General features: G+C 42.3%; 3 protein-coding genes across 9 annotated transcripts in view; 1 reads left to right on the top strand and 2 right to left on the bottom strand.

Moving 5' to 3' along the window:
* Positions 1–5,880, bottom strand: part of LOC122129546 (CSC1-like protein 2) — a 28,341-nt gene extending 22,461 nt beyond the window's left edge. For 3 of the 5 annotated variants that reach the window (XM_042704483.1, XM_042704479.1, XM_042704482.1), the window contains exon 1: positions 5,773–5,880. The gene's annotated coding sequence lies outside the window, so the exon portion shown is untranslated. Of the gene's footprint in view, positions 1–3,688; positions 3,723–5,633 lie in introns of those variants that run through there. The other 2 variants (XM_042704480.1, XM_042704481.1) reach the window with 2 other exon arrangements.
* A 350-nt stretch (positions 5,881–6,230) lies between these two features.
* Positions 6,231–7,864, top strand: mrpl14 (mitochondrial ribosomal protein L14). The gene is made up of 3 exons (XM_042704493.1): positions 6,231–6,337; positions 6,640–6,715; positions 7,082–7,864. The coding sequence occupies exons 1-3, from the start codon at positions 6,280–6,282 to the stop codon at positions 7,446–7,448; spliced, it is 501 nt and encodes a 166-aa protein (XP_042560427.1). The 5' UTR covers positions 6,231–6,279; the 3' UTR covers positions 7,449–7,864.
* On the bottom strand, positions 7,811–19,751 carry capn1a (calpain 1, (mu/I) large subunit a). Of its 3 annotated transcripts, XM_042704484.1 has the most exons (24): positions 19,589–19,751; positions 16,724–16,899; positions 16,564–16,592; positions 15,824–16,070; positions 15,000–15,069; positions 14,184–14,302; positions 13,777–13,910; positions 13,517–13,685; positions 13,309–13,392; positions 13,125–13,210; positions 12,872–12,946; positions 12,621–12,781; positions 11,827–11,996; positions 11,561–11,572; positions 11,053–11,264; positions 10,386–10,425; positions 10,199–10,261; positions 9,976–10,033; positions 9,775–9,839; positions 9,594–9,662; positions 9,404–9,482; positions 9,168–9,281; positions 8,985–9,043; positions 7,811–8,890 (listed from the first exon to the last, which is right to left on the bottom strand). In XM_042704484.1, the coding sequence occupies exons 4-24, from the start codon at positions 16,067–16,069 to the stop codon at positions 8,864–8,866; spliced, it is 2,112 nt and encodes a 703-aa protein (XP_042560418.1). In that variant the 5' UTR covers position 16,070; positions 16,564–16,592; positions 16,724–16,899; positions 19,589–19,751; the 3' UTR covers positions 7,811–8,863. The 3 variants fall into 3 exon arrangements, with proteins under 3 accessions (XP_042560418.1, XP_042560419.1, XP_042560420.1); XM_042704485.1 differs by lacking the exon at positions 16,724–16,899; XM_042704486.1 differs by lacking the exons at positions 16,564–16,592; positions 16,724–16,899.
* Between the last annotated feature and the right edge of the window lie 4 nt (positions 19,752–19,755).

The following is a 19,755-nucleotide window of genomic DNA, read 5'->3' on the forward strand; positions in this document are numbered from 1 at the left end:
GTCTCCACATACAAACAAACAGAGCAGGATAGGGGCAGCGAGGTGGACCGGCTCATGTCCCGTTATTACTTTAACTGTGTTTAGAGGACCTGAAGGTCTGTAGACAACCTACAGCTTAGTGATGGTGGCTGAGCACAGCTAGGTCTTCAAGGACTTATTCACACACGCACACAAAAAACAGCCAGTTGGAAGCAGTTGTAGATCTATTTGGCTGTAGTTGTAGCTCTATTTGGCTGTAATTGTAGATCAATCTGACTGTAGTTGTAGATCTATCTGGCTGTAGTTGTAGATCTATCTGGCTGTAGTAGTAGATCTATCTGGCTGTAGTAGATCTATCTGGCTGTAGTAGTAGATCTATCTGGCAGTAGTTGTAGACCTATCTGGCTATAGTTGTAGATCTATCTGGCTGGCCAGCTGTTTGAGTGAACAGCAGCTCTGGTAGTGAAACTGATCTGGGAACAGGCGGCTAGGCTTGTGGGGCAGCTGCCTCCACACAACAGGTTTAAGACAGCAACACAGAGATCTGGAACAGCTGACACGAAGAGACAGACTCAGGAGTCAGCAGAAACGGCAATGATTGAAAAAAAAAAAAAAAAAGACGTTCCAGAAAGACAATTAATCAACTCCTCTCCTCACCATTGCTGGCACAACAACACAGTACTGGGCCCAGCCCTATAACAACATCACATACGACTTACCACTGCTAGAAATGGAACCTCTCAGAAATGTCAAGGTGAATGTAACGACTAGGGGAGAAAATAAGACACAAAAACCCACAAGCTAGGCACGCCGTCACTGTCAGAAGTGAACTGAGCATGCCACTTTGAAGAGCTTCCCTTTAGGGTAAAGATCACATCCCGTCTCTGTGGGCTCAAACAGGTTCAGTTACCCAGCCATGTTCTTCTGTGGAAGAGTTTTTTTCGATGACTACTCCGTTCTATAATGATGCTTTCATTAACTGTAAATTCAGGCTTGTCCACGCAGTCACTCCGAGAAACACTGGTACAAAGGCAGCTAGACAGTTATTACTGAAAGTACACTACTGCCGAAAAAAACTGCAAAAACATAGTACAGGACACAGAAGATAGCAGGCTTGTTTTAGCTGAACTAAAGCCCCCGCACCCCCCTTCAGGGTTCAGAGGGCTTGTGACTTAAGTGGCTCAACCAGCTCCTGCACATCTGGCTATCTCCCCTGAGCTATGGTCCAAACATGATTATGTAAACACCAAATGCAATTATGAAGTCATCTGATCTTGCTATCAGCACGGGCAACACACTGAAAGTGATTCTGATAGTCCTGGTTATTTAACTGCCGTGATCGCTCGGACACATCTGTAGTGTCAGGCGTGTGGTAGCACAGCTACCTTCCCCTCTGAATTGGACAGAACACAGCGTTCTAATGGTTCTTAAACAAATTAGGTTATCCAGAAAGACCTTGAGAACTTGAGAAAGCTCCATGTGTCCTCTATGACCACTGCCATCTTCAACTGACAGGTACCTTTTTACAACATGGAAATCTAACACTTCAACATCAAACATCTTGAATATACTGTCATCTGTCAGCCATATTTGTCCACATGGAGATAAATACATTCTTAAGATAAGATAGAGTGCGTTGTTCTGATAATCTTCAGCAAGGTGAATGCAAGTCATTAGCCTCAGGGACAAGGGCTCCTGTCAATCATTAACCACAATACACATTACATCTGCTTCATGGAGCCGCAAGCTTTCCTGACATATGCATCTGTGATGTTGGAGGGCTGCCCTCAACACCAATCCACTTGCTGGAACCGAGAAGATAACTCCAGACACCAGGGCACCTGAGGCCACTGCCATTTAGCAGGGATAGGCAGAAGAGTAAGAAACTGCATATAATATTTTGTTTATTTAACTCGAGGTGTATGTTGTTTTGAGGAGAGAGAGAAAAGGGACACACAGTTCAATATTATGTAGTGTCCTCTATTATTGGTGGATGTTTTGAAATACTTCTGAAGTCCAAACTTTAATCAATGTCAATCAATAAGACAAACAAATTAAATCAATATGGTCAATCAGTCCAACCTCAAGCAGCAGCCAAACCAACTCTCAAGTGATGGGAAGAGAAGCACCACTGAGCCCTTATGAGTTACCTAGCAATTGAGGCAACAGAGGCCTCTGTGTATAGGGTGACACGCTAACTGAGAAAAACAAAACGAAACACCAGAACACAAGTTGGGAAAGAAGTTAAGATGATCAGTGTAAATGAGTCATGACATGAGTTTGTTGCTGCCAGACATCAATCTGAAACATAAGGTTAGGCATCTCAAGTGCCCTCTCATTCTGAGACACAATTCCCAACCACCACACATCCAAATGTGCTTAGTCATTGTGCCCGAAAGGCGCTGTGCCACTTTGTAAACAAACTCTGGGAGACGATCAGGTGCACTGGCTGAGCAACAGTTAGTTACGATGTCCTGGTCCCCAAATTAAGACCACATCTATTCCTAGCAAGACTTTTTTTTTTTTTTCTACGTTGACAGTGTCAAGCCATCGTCATATTGACGAGCATAAATAGAGGATTTGCTATGGACCTGCTGAGGGCAGGGAGGACACTGAAGGCCACCCGGGACAGGAGGTGTGGACCTGATGGATTAAGGGCAGTGACTGGCTCCTGTGTGAACGCATCCGTGGGGACGGGCATTACTGCTATGTAATACTATACTGACCAAGCCTGCTTGTCAGTGTCCACTTTTTGCCTGTGGATGAAAGGGTACTGCATGAATATTTTACTATGTTCAAGAACAGGCCACTCTAAATTAAGCATGTCAGAAACCCATACCCTCAAGAACATGGAATACGTGCCTCAATTATATCCAACATCTTACATGAGCACAATGTTTCCAAATACTTTAAATGAATTGTAATTTATTACATAATACTCTTAACTATTTTACGTTTGTCCATGCCAGACACACGTCTGAATGAACAACACTGGTCAGGTTTAAGTTTCTGGTTAAATAGGGGATATGGGAAACGATTGTTTTGCACATCATTAGCAGTAGTGGAGAGTTCACCATGATTATTATCATGAGGCTCTCGACCGAGACAAAAGGATTGACACTAATCTTCAGATTATCATGCTATAACTCTCTGACCAACAGGACACCAGTCTGTATATCTAACTGTAAAACAAATCGTAATAATAATTACTATAAATAACAGAAGCTTTTTGAGAGAGTAGCGAATAATAAACGTTATTCTATATCATATTCGGCCCAAGACGATTTACTTCACGGTGACTAACAGCACGGATGAGCATGCAGTCACTCGGCTAATTCAAAACTATGGGACCACATAACCTCTAATATCACTGGTATTAGTTCAACATCTACCACATGGACGGATTAAGAAACCACGGGCCCCTGGGCCTGGACATGTTGAAGGGCCCCCCCCACCCTCCGCGGAAAAAAATGTGTGCGCCCGCAAAACACGCACGCACGCACACACACACACAAACACAACCAATGTGTTGGATTTTACGGTCGAATTACGTAGATACTTTGGCTATTGTACTGTAACAGGTCAAAGTTTACTCCGTAACATCCACCTTCGGTGAGGTGTGCACTGCCCTGCTATTGTTTCTGACATTACATGTGACAGGGCAACAGCCGAGTGATTCTTTTCCAAATTGAAACTGATTAAGACCTACCTGAGGGACAGCATGGGGCAGGAGAGGCTGAATGGGCTGGCTATCCTGTCCACTGAAAAATCAAATCATGCATCACCACTTTTATGTTTGAAAGGCGTCGTTCGGCAGGTGTAGCCTACTGTGCCTGCTTGTAGGTCTTGACTTTCAGATTCTGCGCCTAAACTAGCTATATCGTATCGTCTCATCACATGATCAAATAGAGACTTGACATTGGACAACAAGATACATATTACCCAGCAATCGTCATTGCATATCTGTATATGACAAAAATAACAAAGAAAATACGAAATTATTCATTTAATTGAATCGGTTTTTTAATAGTTTCTATATCATTTTGTTATAGATTGCTACTGACGATTTCCCCCTAAAAATGATGAAAACCATGACAGAGACAGGTTTGCCATTTTGAGGGGATAAATAGCATAAGGTATCCTCAGTGGTCCCAAAAAAGTCATGCTTGATCACTGTCGCATTAAACTAGCTCTTTCTAGCACAGCACAGGTGCACTCAATTAAATCCATTAGCAAATGAATAAAATACACCTTTTTCAACCACAAATAAGAGATACATAACAGCGACTTCACACAGAGGCTCTAGCCCAGGGGCCCCCTGAGCTCATGGGCCCCTGGGCCTGGGCCCGGTAGGCCCGTTCGTTAATCCATCCCTGATCTACCATACTATGTATGTAGCTGTACCATCTAGGAGACGTATGGCCAACTACGTTAGATGGCCCGGACCACGCAGGATGCCTAGGGCAGAATTCACCACTCCCACAGATGATAATGCAATCGGCTAACAGTTAAGAAAAAAAAATCGCTTAGCAAACATAATGGTAAGACTACAATGTCAGCTAACACTACAATCAATCAACTAACCATTGCTTTAATCTAAATCTATAGTATATTATTTTTTATAATGATAGATTATACTTGAATCCATGGTGTAATATTAATGTTACTGTGCGAGATGGCTGAGTTTGAGATGCATTTCAAGCCAGCACCGATGGTTGCTAGTTAGCCAGTTAATTTGGACAGTAACGGCCAGCGTTAACTGAACTACGATAAACCTTCAAATTTAACGTTACTGTTTATCGCCTACTCAAGCATGCCCGATTTTACCAATGCAAATTACACAGACCATTGCCGTTAGCTAGCCAGCTGTGTTCGATTAGCTAACCTTACAGCTAATCTTCAACAAATCAAAATGAATTGGGTAGAAGAAGCCACCAAAAACCAAAAATCGATATAAATTAGATTATAGAGACCAAGTGCAACAGTGACATTAGAAACATATAGGTTAATGTTAACAATACACATTGCTGTAACTAAGCTGTCTGTCTAGCAATTTGACAAACCGGTGAACATAGCTTGTTATAATCACATATCACCAGTTAGCTGCACTTATCATAGATACGCACGAACTTCCCATGTATGCATAGTGTTTTTTTCTGTTACATTACCTAACAACAACGGTAGCAACCAGGTTATGTACTGACTGGGACATATCAGAAAAATGACAATTACTATAAGCTAACGTTAGTAGACTTAACAGAAACTGCTGTACCATGACAGGTGGCTAAATAAATATTAGCTAGCTTGCTGGTTCACATTCTGATTCCCAGGACAATCCCGCGAGCTAGGCAGCTGGTTTCCTAACGTTAGCCGTAGCATTAGCCAATAATTCTGACTCATCAAATACAATCAAAGACCAGCCGTGATTCCATTGATCTATGTATCAAATTAAAGAGAATGTCACAAATGAAGGTTCCCTGAAATGACTTGTTTGGGATGGTTTACCAGAATGACAAATAACGTCGGCTATCGCTAGCTAAGCAGCTAACTAGCCTCCCAGCTACTTTTCAATCGAACCAAGGCAGCTGAAAACCAACCGCATAGACTGGTTTCACACAATTACAACGCTTTAACGTTGAACGTACATACATTACCTGACGGAGAACTGTAAGCCAAATGATTTTTCAATCCTGTCCACTGTGTATATGTAGTGATAGTTTTTGCCTAAAGTGTTTCCTAAGATGAACACAATAAACCCGCTCCACATTAGTCCATGAGAGACTTGTCCATTACCTCTCTGCTTATCGCCCGCTGTCAATCCAACAACACCGCCTGCCTTGTGCAGCAGCAGGATTTTGACCATGAGATGAACTAACGTCAGTTCTCATACATTGACTGTCCCGGAAGTTAGCTGCCCTCTTGTGGCTACAATGGGGAATTCGGGAATTTTAGTGCAGATTAAAAATATCTATGAGAATGCCCTCTAAGCATTTGGCTGTCAAAAGGCTTTAATCATCAATACATAAGCGAGGGACTGCTAGAAAATGCAGGGGATAAAATTGATTCATTCCCTGTGAACTTACTTGACTTAAATTCTATCTCGACCCCTGTTTTTTTCGTTTTACATTGTTTGGGACGTCATTGTCACTCTATATGCTTTTAGTATGTGTGTCTGTGAATAAACTGACAACTACAACTTCTGCTCAATTTGTTGATATAAGCATAGACAGTAAAAGAAGGATATATGCAGAGAAAATCTCTGATATAAGGAAAAGTAAAAATATATATATACACTGGTGAATGTCGCTTAGTTATGACGTCAATCTGACATTGGCAAAGCATGAAGCGCTGAAACAAGGTAAATGTTACTGGGGATTTCATACGTTTGTAAAACATTCAAATCAACCAACTATTTTTCAACTATCTATTTACCATCGTTTAAAATATAGGAAAGATTTTTATAACCCTTCTGCGTTGTTGGCCTTTTGGTATATCAAACTATACCAAAGAACTTCACAATTTAGCCTACGGTTAGCTACCTAGCTAGGTGTCAAGCAAGATATTTTACTTAAAACATAAATGACGAGTCAGTGAACTGTTACGGCCGATGTACGCTACAATGCTGTTCTGTAAATGTGGATTCTTGTTTCTCGTTCATAGGTGCAATGGCATTATTAAGATCGATTGGAGGGGTGCTTGCCGAGTTGGTATCAGGAGCTCAGTACAGAGCTTTTAGGTAAGTTAACGCATACATATAAACAAGGTGTCGATTATTTCATTATTTTTTTTACCGGAGGATCATGCCGTCCGTCTTTAAGGATTACACACATTGTTTAGTAGATGACATAGCTATCAACTATCGATTTGTCCTGGAAGAGCTTTCAGTCAGAGATAAATGCATGTTTCATGGTTATCAAATACCAAGGCGCCTTATCCAGTAAGGCATTATTCATGTGAGGAATTGGTTGCGTTCAAATCTTTTGAGTTGTATATTAAAAGATTTAGCTGCCTAATGTGTGCAAACCTCGTGGAGTGAGGTGAAGGCTGTTGCATGTCATAGCGTTTTTGTTTTTCATTGTGTTGTTTTCTTTTTTCTGTGCAGTGTGTCAACAGCTGCCGCAGCTATTCAGAAAATGACCCGGGTCAGAGTTGTTGATAACAGCCCTCTGGGAACTACCCCATACCATCGGCCACCTAGAGTGATCCATGTATACACCAAGAACGGGATTGGCAAAGTTGGTGACAGAGTCTTGCTGGCCATCAAAGGACAGAAGAAGAAAGCCCTCATTGTGGGGCATAAGATGCCTGGATCAAGAATGGCTCCTCGATTTGACTCCAACAATGTAGTCTTGATTGAGGACAATGGAAACCCCACGGGTACAAGAATCAAAGTGCCCGTCCCTACACATTTACGGAAGCAGGAAGGAGAGTATTCTAAATTATTAGCTATTGCACAGAGGTTTGTGTAGCAAGCTGGACTGTGTTGAGAGGATAGTTGGCATATCTGAGTATTTGTGTTGTGTCAGATTTAAATCATCCTCTAATGATGACTTCAAACCCAAATGAATGTGCAAAGGCTGTGTAAAAGGGTAATCTACTGCTTGATGTTAAATAAATTAATTACTTTTTACTTTCACAACACTGAAACACATAATGGAATTTTAAAGCTGTTTTGTGTAAACTATTTCAACATTTTGTCATCATTGTTGCAATCAAACTTTCTTCAACAAATGTTCTTGCAAGCCACACCCAAGCAGGTGTCATTTTGTGCAAATGGTGCTCCGCCTTTATTGGAAGGTCGGACATTCACATGCCATACTTTCTTGAAATATTTATTGGTTAAATGAAGACCGCTTTTATTAAAAATGGTTATGGCAAATGATAATTTGACATTTGGTGATTCCATAAAAGAAAAAAATGTGAAAAAAACAACTGTGGCCTGTGATGAGTGGGTATAACACAGCATTGAGAATTGTCAGTAGATCCTTTAATGCATTCAGTTGAATTGTGGTGTTGGTTGAGTATTGGACTAAAACACTAAGAACATCAAGCCATAAATGTCAGTCTCAATCTTGTACCTCATAACATTAGACTTATTTAACCGCAGTTGATCATAATTGATCCCATGGTAAGAATGCACTTACAGTAGTGCTCTCCATTTAGAGGCACCATCCCCTTAAGTATGTAAAACGGAATCCATAGTTGTCAGATTAATAGTACTTGAAGGAAAGACAACTATTTCCATCTGCTGTTGTACATCTGATATTATCCATAAATAATTATCTCTGATATTACTCCAAGTGAATGATAACGTTTGACAGTTGTTCTTGCTATGTAAGTTTTGTTCATACACAGTGACTTAAGTAAAAAAAACAGTGTCAGATCATATAAAAACAACAGCTCCTAACCTGGCATATATTACATTTAATTCCTAAAATACTTACTATGCATACTTGCTAGAGAAACTTCATACTTATTTTCATACTTCTCGGTAACAACGGCACAAAATGTACAGTGCATAGCATAAAACAACACAGTGCACTCTATTCAACATGCGGTCAAACTTTGACACTGCAACACGTGTGATGAATCTTCCCTTTCTCTTATAGGACTTAAGTCTAAGATACATTTTGTTAAGGCTGAGAGCATAAGTAGAACTATACTGTATACATACATTGTGTCAACCTACTTTTTACCTGGTCAACTACCAATTATAGCACATCTGGTTATTCATGATCTGAGACAGGTTTGGCAGCTGTGTGCAGAGGAGAAGATTAGACAATGCAGGGTTTGGGGTTTTGCAGTTACATGAGTCAGGCACTTTGCAGGCAAGTCTGGCTTTTGTGTTTTGCTTGTTCCTCGTCTCATGAAGGACTGGTCCAGCTCAACCACACATGGTCATGTACAGCCACTATTCCAACAAAATGGTGGAGGGACATATTGTGTGAGATGTCATGATTTTGCACAGTTGTAATTAAAAGTAAATAATTCGAGAAGTTAATTACCTCAGTTAAATTCATTTCTGCAACCCCAGATCCATCTCTGTCTAAATCCCGAAAGGAACCTATAGAACAAACATAAAACGACGACAGAAATGTATAATAAACTGCCAATTCTTAATACAAGGTGTCATGTGATGCAGTCCGGGCTCAGTCACGGCCAAATCAATGAACTATAAAGAGACATACGGAACATGGTCTCCAGCTTGATCAGGCAGCAAATGAAGTTATCAAAGTCGATGACCTCGTTTTCTGCATATCGGGCCACCAGGACCTGGTTCAGCTTATTGTTGAGCTTGAAGCCTGAGGCAAAACAGAAAGCATTTAGCACGCTTAACAGGCACTTCAGAAAGTGATTATTAATTATAATGTCAGAATGTTTGAGTGTGTGCATATGTGTTGTCTAGAAAAGGCAGGTAGACAACCTGCTGATTCAACAGCAAGGCGCATCTCATAAGAGCTCATGGCCCCTGATTTGTCAAGGTCAAACTGTCTGTAGATTTCCTAAAGAAAGACATCCATAGATTTCATTAATGTCACTGCCTTCATATGTTATTTTATATGGGTAAAGTTATGGAAAAAACACATGTACATTAAAATGAATGTCATTCTTACCAGCCACTTTCTGATTTTATTCCACAGAATCTGAAACTCCACCAACCCTAAGCGAGCACTGCCATCTTTCTGCACAAAAGTCAAGGTCAAAGCTCACTAAACGGGCAACAACTTTTCAGGCGAGCCCTGAGAGAGACATTGATTGGTAGAGGCTGGCATCTAAAGTAACCCCAAAGGATACATCCATTAGGTTGACCATGGTCCTACATGACTCCATACTGAAGCCATCAGTCTGAAGGTCCTTATCTGAAAAGACAAAAATGGTAATCTAACAGAGCAAGATATTTTGGGATGTTTAAGAAATCGCCATTGATATTCTTATGTTTTGGTAAACTTTTATAAGATTATCCCAGAATATGGGCAATCTAGACTACAGACTCACGTTTTGACATCACTCTGTTGAGAATGGTCCGGAGCTCACGAACAGAGATCTCCATGTCCTGAAACCATGAAGATGATGACGTTATTATTACGTATAAAGAGGGGGAAATCACACTTAGTACATAATCATGGAATCATGGAAATAAGGATTATATGTGATAAATAACTGGATGTATAATGGAAGGCATTTCACTCAAGAGATGTTTACAATGAAGCACACTGACCTCCCCTGCCAGCTGTGCAAACATGGACTTGAAGCCATCACCAATGTCATCCTCTGTGATTTCCTAAATACAAAGAAATGAAACGGGCCATCGTCAAAAGCTGAAAGACATCCAAGACTGGCATGCGTGCAAACTTAATTGGGGAGTCCTTAATCTTAATTCATAGAACGAGAATTAGAATGTGTACCTCATCCACCAGATCTGCAGAGATCTCATCATCCAGCTCCCTGTCAATGGAACAGCAATACTGTAAGGAACTACAGTATATCCTGCCTAAGCAGTTGCTCTGACCAGCAAAACATTTTGGTCACTATAATCTTCCAAATGGTCACCATAATCTTATATTTGTAACAAAGGAAATACCTGCACCCTGGCATTGGCATAATCAAACTCAGGTGTGAGCGACTGTAACCAATAATACTATGGGAATGATGATAGGCCAGTAAGAACTCATAGGAAATGTGTCAGAGGAATGAAGTATAATACAGAAAAACAAAAGGTCGCCAGACCTGATTGCATTAGAAGCCTAGTTCATCTACATAAAGAGCCTAGGAGGTGTCTTAAAACAGTATAAATGGCCAGCAAAACAATTTATATTGCCCGTGTTTGAGATGCCAGTGGGTTAAACACAGCTGAATCTGGAGTATGTTCCACGTGCTTCGTTAATGCTCTTTTCTGGAATAGTCTAATAATAGACTAATAATAAAGACATTTCTCTTTTTTCTTACAATACAATTAGCATGTGTTCTGTGTCATTTTACATGCTTTAAAACTCAACACACACATAGTGACTAAACAGAAACATTCTTTAATGTTGGTGCCCTGAACAGGTACACAAGTAGGGGTCCACTCACTCTGTTTCCGACTGCTTCTCGGTGAAAACCCGCAGCACGAAGTCGGCTTCCTTGCCGGACTCAAAGGTGGAGGGGACGATGAGGTACTCCCCCGGGGGCAGCCGCAGACGGGTGCTCACCTCCCTCAGGTTGATGAAGGTCTCGGAGCGTGCACACGAGGAGTGAGCCAGGAAGAAGTTCTTCTTCAGGTGCACATTCTGGCAGCCAGCAAACTGAACACAGTGGGGAAAAAGAAAGGGTGGGGTGAACCTGGGGTCCATATTAGTTTTCATGTACACCAGTCAGCCCTGAGTCACTGAGTGTGATGAGAGGGTCACCCTTTATTATGTAAATGTGCCGCCGTGTGCAGACAGAGGTAACTATCACTCGTTCTGTCTCTGAGGTGACAGAATGTTCATCCACACATTGGAAAGTTCCTGCTTTCCAAGAAAATGAGAGACGAACCCATGTTTTCTCCATACTAGTAGAACGCATGAACCTGTAAACTAACAGATGTGTGAATCCATACCTCCTCTGGAATCTGTACAAAGAGAGGAAAAAACAAAGCAATGTAACAATTAGATATGAAAACCAAAGCAATGTAACAATTAGGTATGGATTAGATTAGTATGCATCCTTGACTATGCATTCAATTCAGTGAAGCTCCAAACTCATTTAGCTTTGCCACAATTTGTGTGATCAGGGAACTTGAGTGCAACCCTGAATGACCCCCCCCCCCCCCCTTAGTCATAAAGTATAATACAGTAGGCAGACAGAGCGTGGTACTGGTCTCACCTCATAGATGGCGAAGCCAATGGTGTGCATGTCCTGGCCTTGTTTGCGGTATCGCCTGCGGTCCTTCTGCATCAGAGCCACCAGGAAGCTGCAGGCCACTTCCTCGTCCTCGGGGTCATCGTCCTCCTCCAGCAGAGTGATCTTATACTGGGGATTTATCCAGAATGTGTCTGAGGAATAAACACAAATACACGTATAGGTGCAGACACAGGGCCAGCAGACTACACTAAAATGTGCACAGCTGGAAAGAGTTCATAATCATTTGTTCATTAGCAGCATTGGGCAAGGATGTAGAGCTTTAAAGCAGCATTATGGATGATTCCTGGGAACGACAGGTGTCTTAATCTCTCCTTCACATGACCATATACCATCAAAATTAGTCTGAAGATGATACCAAAAGTAGTTAGACATAAAAAACATCAATCAACATCACAAAAGTGGCAAATTGTTACATAGTGTTACATTAATAAGGTTTCCTGAACTTGGCACCAAGATTCAGCTCAACACAAGTCAAAGCAGTTGGCAGAGTTCGAATTCAGCTGTGCGCTAAAAACATGTCCTGTTTGTTGTTTAATCTGATGGATTACTGTTTGGACCGGTTGTTCACTTTCTGTATGTTGCATGTTGTGTATTGTTTACATTTGAGCCTTATGGCTCATGCTGTATAGGACAAAACCCCTTAGGGCCAATAAAGTTTTTCATTCATTCATTCATTCATTCATTCATTCATCAGTAATATGGAGCTGGATGTAAGTGTCCTCTGGTCTGTAATAGGGGAGAGGACGTTCACTCACTGGGGTTGTTCCTGCAGCCCCCTGCAGTGCTGCCCTTCCTCCAAGTGCCGTGAAACTTGATGGTGTTCCAGTGGCTCATGTCGTCTCCACTCAGCGCATCCGGCGTGAGGTTACAGATCTCCAGACGCGAGAACTGCCTCAGGAACTCGTTAAAGGACATCCTGGGAATACACAGGACAGAGGATGAAGTCAGTGTTTATAACACTGCGCTAAATACATCAAATTAATCTAATAAGACATATTTGTTTTACCAAAACTCCCCATCCTCCATTTGTAGATGGAGATCCTCTCTCTCAGATGGGTCAATTTCATCCCATTCAGGTGAGCTGCACAGAACCACAAAATGTCAAACATGGAATCTTGGTTGATATAACAGTGCTGGGTAATGCACCTGTAGGCTTAACTGTGAAACAACACCACTATCTCTTGCCAATTGATGAATAGAACTACCTATGTATTGCTTTTGATATCACTGAAGACCAAATGGTTTAGCCTCACACTCACTTGTCACTCCACGCTCCTGTCCATTCCACCTGACCCCAGGGGTTCCTAACGCGGATCAACTTCTCCAGGTCACCTCTGAAGTCCACCTATCACAGAAAAGCAGCAGGTATCATCGTCATCATCATCATCATCACGGATGAAAACATACACACACAAACCGATATTAACATGACAGGTAGGCTACCTGTTTAAGACCAGTCAATGAATAAGCATGGCCCTTCACCAACTTCTTAAATGTCACCGCTTCCATATCGAAGTTACTGGTGATCTGCAGAACACATTATTCAGACAGAATTATCATCATTATATTTTTTCAGCTAAAGATTAATACATAAACACAAATACAAACACACTAAATAAAAGATACAGAGTGTTGGAGGTCCAGCACTCACATCGATAGAGCACCCCAGCAGGGAGCCTCTCTCAAGGGCTTTGCTGATGATGCGATATAGGTCCCGCGGTGGTTGCTTGAGCTCATACATCTCTGACACGCCCCCGGTGAAATCCTCAAACCCTTCAGTGGTGCTGCCTCCAGACAAGGCCTCGTAGGAGCCACACAGCCTGCCATGACGACACAGGAAACCATTATCATCACAACAGCACGATAAAGAGGTTGGCCAAACGTGAGGGAGGTTTGATGAGGAGGTCGTACTTGGAGTATGCCTTCTCCAGCAGGGCGCTCCAGAACTCGTTGCCCTCGGCCGAGTGGACGAACATTAGCTCGCCATCTTTCACTGGGAGCCGGTCGTCAATCACCACGTCCACCCACTCCCCAAACTGCCAGAACTGAAGGATTGAAGGGAAAGATCAACCAGACATCAGACTGAGAAACACAGAAAACACAAAAGTGATACTACAATGCTCATCTGATTGCCCCTTGGAAGGAATACACTTGACGAGTGCAATTCTTAATTTTCACAGACCTGAGCAACGTTCTCACATTTCCAGTCAAAGATGATCTAGAATTACTAAAATCAAGCTGCCAAGTGTAGTCTCTTCTATAACTTAGAGCTCCTTCTCTGTCCACACAGTGCTGCTTTGAGATGTAGGCCTTGGTACCTGAAAATGGAAAATTCCAGCATAATCCTCCTGGAAGCCCTGGCCATGCGGGACCACCCTGTGAAGAAGCCTCTCATTGAGAGTAAGGGAAGCAATGGCAGCCAAGAGCCAACAGTCACCTTAGAAAAAAAGTGAGAGATAATTGCAACATACCGTACCCATACTCTTCAGTCTTGCATATGAAATGCCTGGTTTGTGCTCCTAGTGAGCATGGAGTACCAGTGATGACCAGGAGAGGGAGTCTAAGGAGGTGACTTTTGGCTAACTGAGCTGACTGCGGCCTACACTGAGGCCTGTGTGTTAGGGAAGGACTGAGCCTACTCTGTTTGCCATCCTGAGGAATCTCCCACTAAGAGGAAATTTCCGCACACAGGTAACTCTTCAACAAGACTGCAAGGCCAATTTGGGCTAACAAGCCGTATATGGGCTTCCACATTACAAATACAGCAACTGGTATTCTGATTTCTTTCAGTGAGCAGCAAACCTTTGAAGTTGATTTTACATGCAGGCATGCATATGATAAAATCTGCCCTATTGCCCTACCTACTTGAAAGTACACAGTAACTGATCATTGGGAGATCATTAGGTGACTCATCAGTCCTGTCACACCCTGGGCAGCTATTTAAACATCGCCCTTTACTCTGACTCACTATGGGACATCCTGGTATGGATCAGTTTCTCCCTTTCAAGCGCAGGGTATTACTACCAGCAATAACATGCTCCATGGGAATAGATAGAAAACATATGTGGAAAAGTTGAAATGAAGCTGTATATATATTCTGAACTCTCTGTGATCGTGAATAAACTCGATCTCACCAAGTGCTCCTTGGCAGATGTCCGTCCTGGTGGCCCCACCCAGAATGAACTGAGGATCATCTGTCAGTTCCTACATGAAGAACAAAAGCTTACATTTTTTTATATCAGGCAAAGCAAGACTCTTGTCAACTTTTAATGAACATTTCTCAAATAACATTGATAAATCAAAATTATTCAGCCTTCAGCAGTATCGAGCTGAAGTATTTTCCACCGGCTTTATTGCAACATAGGTGTTTGTTTGTTGTCGAAAGCAGAGGAAGGGGGAGAAGGTGGCAGCTGAGCTGCATAGTGCTAACAGCTGTAGCGGAGCACAGAGGAGGCACACTCCGGTGTGCCCCTGTCACGCTCAGTCACACTGGGAGGGCCCACTATGACTAACCCACCAGGCATGTGTCTGGCAAGCCAATGACTGGATGTGTCCACAAACACACTACACAGTTCCTGGATACAGTACAGTGAGGAAATACATAACAACTAGTCTAACACTAGGCCCTGACATTAAGGATCATTGAAGAGCCACCAAAAGGGGTAAATACAGCAGTTTATGATTTCTGCTCAGGAAAGTACAGGGATCAATGTAGGACCAGGGCATTAATATTCAATAATGTATAATAATGTTTATAGAGCTAATTTGAGAGTATACAATTAGTGGGTCTTATTAACCGATAGTGTTGAGAGGTGTAGTTCGGTTTGAAATGACCTTAGAACAAAACTACAATGCCTTGACTTTACTTCAGTTTGTAGGTTACCAAAACAACAAACCATTTCTTCTCCTTTTCTTTTCCTCCCTATTTTCTCTCTCTCTGTCTCTCTCTCGCCCTCACCGTTGGCCTCAACCACTCCACATCACGTGTCTTGGAGGAGTAAGGCGCCAGCTCCTTGAAGCCAAGAGAAGGGGGCTCGGCGGGGAAGCAGGGGTCTTCGAAGAGGCAGCCCGTCTCAAGGCACTCCTGCTTCAAGGCCTCGTAGTCCTGGTTGAGGAAGTGAACGGCCTGCTCGTTGGAACCCATCCCCTCTGCCTTCAGCCTGTCTGCGGAGATGTTTGCCGATATCCCTCCGTAAGAAAACATACTGGGGCAGACAAAAATACCACAGAGCTGTTAGGGCCTGCAGTTCACGGATGGGGGCTTTAAATAGACTAGAAGGGGCACAGCACACAGGCTAGGCTGGGGCAGGGCTTTCAGCTAAGGGGGGCTGTATACATTCATTTGGTTACTCAGTGGCGTGGCATTCACCCCCACCCACACACAAGTTTGAATTCTCCCAAAGCTAGTAAAGGAAGCAGGTGCTAAGGCAGGTCATTCCTGCAGAGTGGATGTTTGACACACGCATAGGCCTATGGTCCACTTTCAGGACAAACACATCTCAATACATGAAATAATATAATAATAATAACAATAACATCACAAACCAGAATCTACAATTTATAAGTGTAATACAAAACAAAAAGTTTGAGGCATATAGACTTCAAAATAATAGTGTATGGGTGAAGGTTTAATAAAGGAACAGGAAGGAGTTAGTAGACCAAAAGTAGACCGACTCGAGAGGGATGAAGATATGGTACCTGAATATTTCTGGGGAGGCTGTGAGGAGCTTGAGAAAGGAAAAGGGTTGACATCAGTCAGTCACATGCCACATGTTCATTTATTTAAAATGAAATATGAATGACATCACAGCTGGCAAGCAAAACTAAAAGAGAGACAGGAAAACTACAGGAAAAACACCTGATTCTGCCAAGGCCAGCCAGAAAGGGATTTTTGTTGAAACGTTAGAAGCAGCTGGAGGAGCCTCAAATATTGACACAATGTGACGCACACTCTCTCTCTCTCTCTCTCTCTCTCTCAGACTGCCGAGTCCATGTGAGGCCAGGCAAAATATCTGCAAAAGATTCTTCAAACTGCTAAGATGAAGACACAAGACAAGGGCATGATGGGTGCTGAGGGAAAATCCAGCCGCATTATTTCCACCCTGCCAGGCGGTTCTTGAGGAATGCCAATGATGCAATTTCCCCCCACACATTGACCATCTAGAAAGCATCAAAGCTCGTCTCAGATTAACAGTGACTGCACTGAGATGCTCTTCAACTGAGAGAGTGATTCACTGGCCTGGTACCAGCATTAATTGGAAAAGGACACAGTCATTTCCATTCATTGTTTTAGTAGCACTGTATCTCAAGATCACTTCATGAAATGGAGGCCCTACTTCATTTGGACCGTCCACTTTAATGTATGCATAATCTGTTGACAAACTACAAATACAAATGGATTAAGGAATAGGACTGGAGTTGGGTGTCGCATTATGGTTGACATATCAGGTTTATCTGATAATTATTTGGCGGTTCATTGATCTCCAGTCCAAATGAAGTGTTGCTGCAAGGGCTGTTTTTACAAGTGAATGGAACACAACATGTGAACACTTAATCTGTGTCACCTTCTAAAGGCTAAATAAGTTATTTGATTTGAATAAATAATAAAAAAAACTAAATATTCTGCTTGCATAAGCATTCAATCCCTATGCATTAATACTTGGTAGAGAACCCCTTTTCTACAATAACAGCCTTTTGAAGTGTGACAGCAGCAGCTTTGCACATAGTTTGTCAGTGTTTTTACCCTGTCATCTTGTTGATGGGATGGCGGTCCGGGACTGTAGTGCCACAGATTCTCAGTAGGATTCTGATCAGGACTTTCACATAGTACTTCTAGAATGTTCACTTAACTGTTTTTGAGCCTCTCCAGTGTTGCCTTAGCCTTGTGCCTTGGGTAATTGTCCTACTGGTAAGTAACCCCTTTCCCAAGTCTTGGTTTAACAACAGACTGCAACAGGTATTGTGCAGAATTTATTTCCATTCATTCTCCCTTCAATTCTAAAACATTTCCCAGTTCTTGCAGACGAGGAATATGCCCAAAGCATGATGTTACCACTGCCATATTTCACAACTGGAATCGTGTTTCTTGAGGCATTGGCAGTGTTACATTTACAACACATGTAGCGCGTTGAGGATTGACCAAAAAGCACAGGGGGGTTGAATACTTATGCAAGGAGTATATTTGGGTTTTGAATTCATTTATTTTTTTATTTTAGAAGCCAAATAACATTTGGAAACATACTAGAGCATAAATGTTCTCTTTCACAATACTGGGTGGGAGAATAATGTAACTATCTTTTGTAATTGTGAAAATGCTGATGACTTTCAAGGGGGTTGAGTACTTTTGTAAGCCACTGTATTTCAGTGTTACAGTTACAGTATCTCATTAAGCTATTTGATCACTGCACATGAACACACACACACACACACACACACACACACACACACATGCTGACAGATGCACACAAACGTGGTAGACTGCAGGGTCCTTTGTGTGCAAAAGCTGCTTTTGTCATGTTTCAGACTACTCTTAGGGTTCTTGCCTAATCCTGCTCGGTGCTACCCATAGCAACACCTCAGTTGGTGCTTAAGCTTTGAGACACTGAACAGATGGTTCAGTGTGCAGGTTAGAATCACAGTCTGACATTATGTACTCCTTTGTTGCCTGCCCTTCACATTCTAAACAATCACAAAATAAACCATCATGGCTGCACTGCTGAAATTGGTGCTGTTAGAATGGACAAGGTCAGTCTCATTCACTTGCTGGCTCTAAGTGCGTGTGTGTGTGTGTGTGTGTGTGTGTGTGTGTGTGTGTGTGTGTGTCTGTACTGTATGTGTGTGCATGTGTGTGTCTGTACTGTATGTGTGTGAGTGGGTGTGTCTGTGTGTGTGTGTGTGTGTGCAGGTGTGTGAGTGGGTGTGTCTATGTGTGTGTGTGTGTGTGTGTGTGTGTGAGTGGGGAAATTGCTGATATAGTCAGTCTGTAGGCAATGTTGTCACAGGCACATAAGCTTTGACAATTCACCCAGGAATTGAAACATCTCATTACCTCAACATGACAGGACCAGGGCCTCCTGACACAAAGCGTCCTGCCTTGGCAACACCAATACAACACACTTTCACCAGCGTTTGAAAGACAATGGCTTACAGAATGAGCACTAATGGAAAGCTTTAAGTTCAGCAAGTGTGATGCTAAAACACTTAAATATGCCTGTAAGAGATAATTAATTATTCATTATATTATCCACCTCAGTAACAGTGGTTGTTTAAGTGGATACCGGTTTTTGTAGCAAAGCGCACATTTGATTAATGATACTTTGATGTAGACCTTTTTACGATGTGTAGCTTTTGGACTTCGGGTGTCACATAGCTGTTCTAGTTGGACACAGGTGCACATTCTAACCGAACTACTGCGCACAATGAAGTCTGACGCGTCATACACCGACGCTTGACTCACCCAAACAGCATTTAAGCCCAATCGTATCTGCCGACTAAATTTGTTGAAATGAAAAAAACGCATTAAAGCAATTGGATCTTCTTTTTTTTTCTCAGGAATGGCCACCCACAGACGGCAGAATGGACGAAAGGGACTGGTTTAAGAGCAGGCCAGTCACACTCAGCTAACACTGGTCCGCCTGATTTCACCCAAAGTATGCCATTCATGCAGCTGCATAACCGCAATGTATCAAACGTAATTTGTTAGTGGACCAAGCGTGAAACTTACCGCTTTGAAAGGTCCCCGTTTAAACCTTTCACTTAGCTTCGTTGGATGGGGTTGGCGTTGTTCAGTAGCGGTTAAATCTCAGATTGGATTTAAGTATGGACAGGTTCTGCACACTTGGAAAGAACTGCAGTCTGAAGCCCAACCCAGCAGGGGGAGGGGCGAAGGGA

The sequence above is a fragment of the Clupea harengus genome, unplaced genomic scaffold, assembly GCF_900700415.2.
Source record: "Clupea harengus unplaced genomic scaffold, Ch_v2.0.2, whole genome shotgun sequence".
Classification (NCBI taxonomy): Eukaryota; Metazoa; Chordata; class Actinopteri; order Clupeiformes; family Clupeidae; genus Clupea; species Clupea harengus.

Excerpts from the sequence above, each read along its gene's own strand:
- mrpl14 (XM_042704493.1), top strand. The coding sequence starts at position 6,280 with ATGTCGCTTAGTTATGACGTCAATCTGACATTGGCAAAGCATGAAGCG. Across the intron at positions 6,338-6,639 it reads GCATGAAGCGCTGAAACAAG|GTGCAATGGCATTATTAAGA; the intron begins GTAAATGTTACT and ends TCTCGTTCATAG. Across the intron at positions 6,716-7,081 it reads GCTCAGTACAGAGCTTTTAG|TGTGTCAACAGCTGCCGCAG; the intron begins GTAAGTTAACGC and ends TTTTCTGTGCAG.
- capn1a (XM_042704486.1), bottom strand. The coding sequence starts at position 16,069 with ATGTTTTCTTACGGAGGGATATCGGCAAACATCTCCGCAGACAGGCTG. Across the intron at positions 14,303-14,999 it reads CATCTGCCAAGGAGCACTTG|GTGACTGTTGGCTCTTGGCT; the intron begins GTGAGATCGAGT and ends TTTTTTTCTAAG. Across the intron at positions 9,663-9,774 it reads CCATGGTCAACCTAATGGAT|AAAGATGGCAGTGCTCGCTT; the intron begins GTATCCTTTGGG and ends ACTTTTGTGCAG.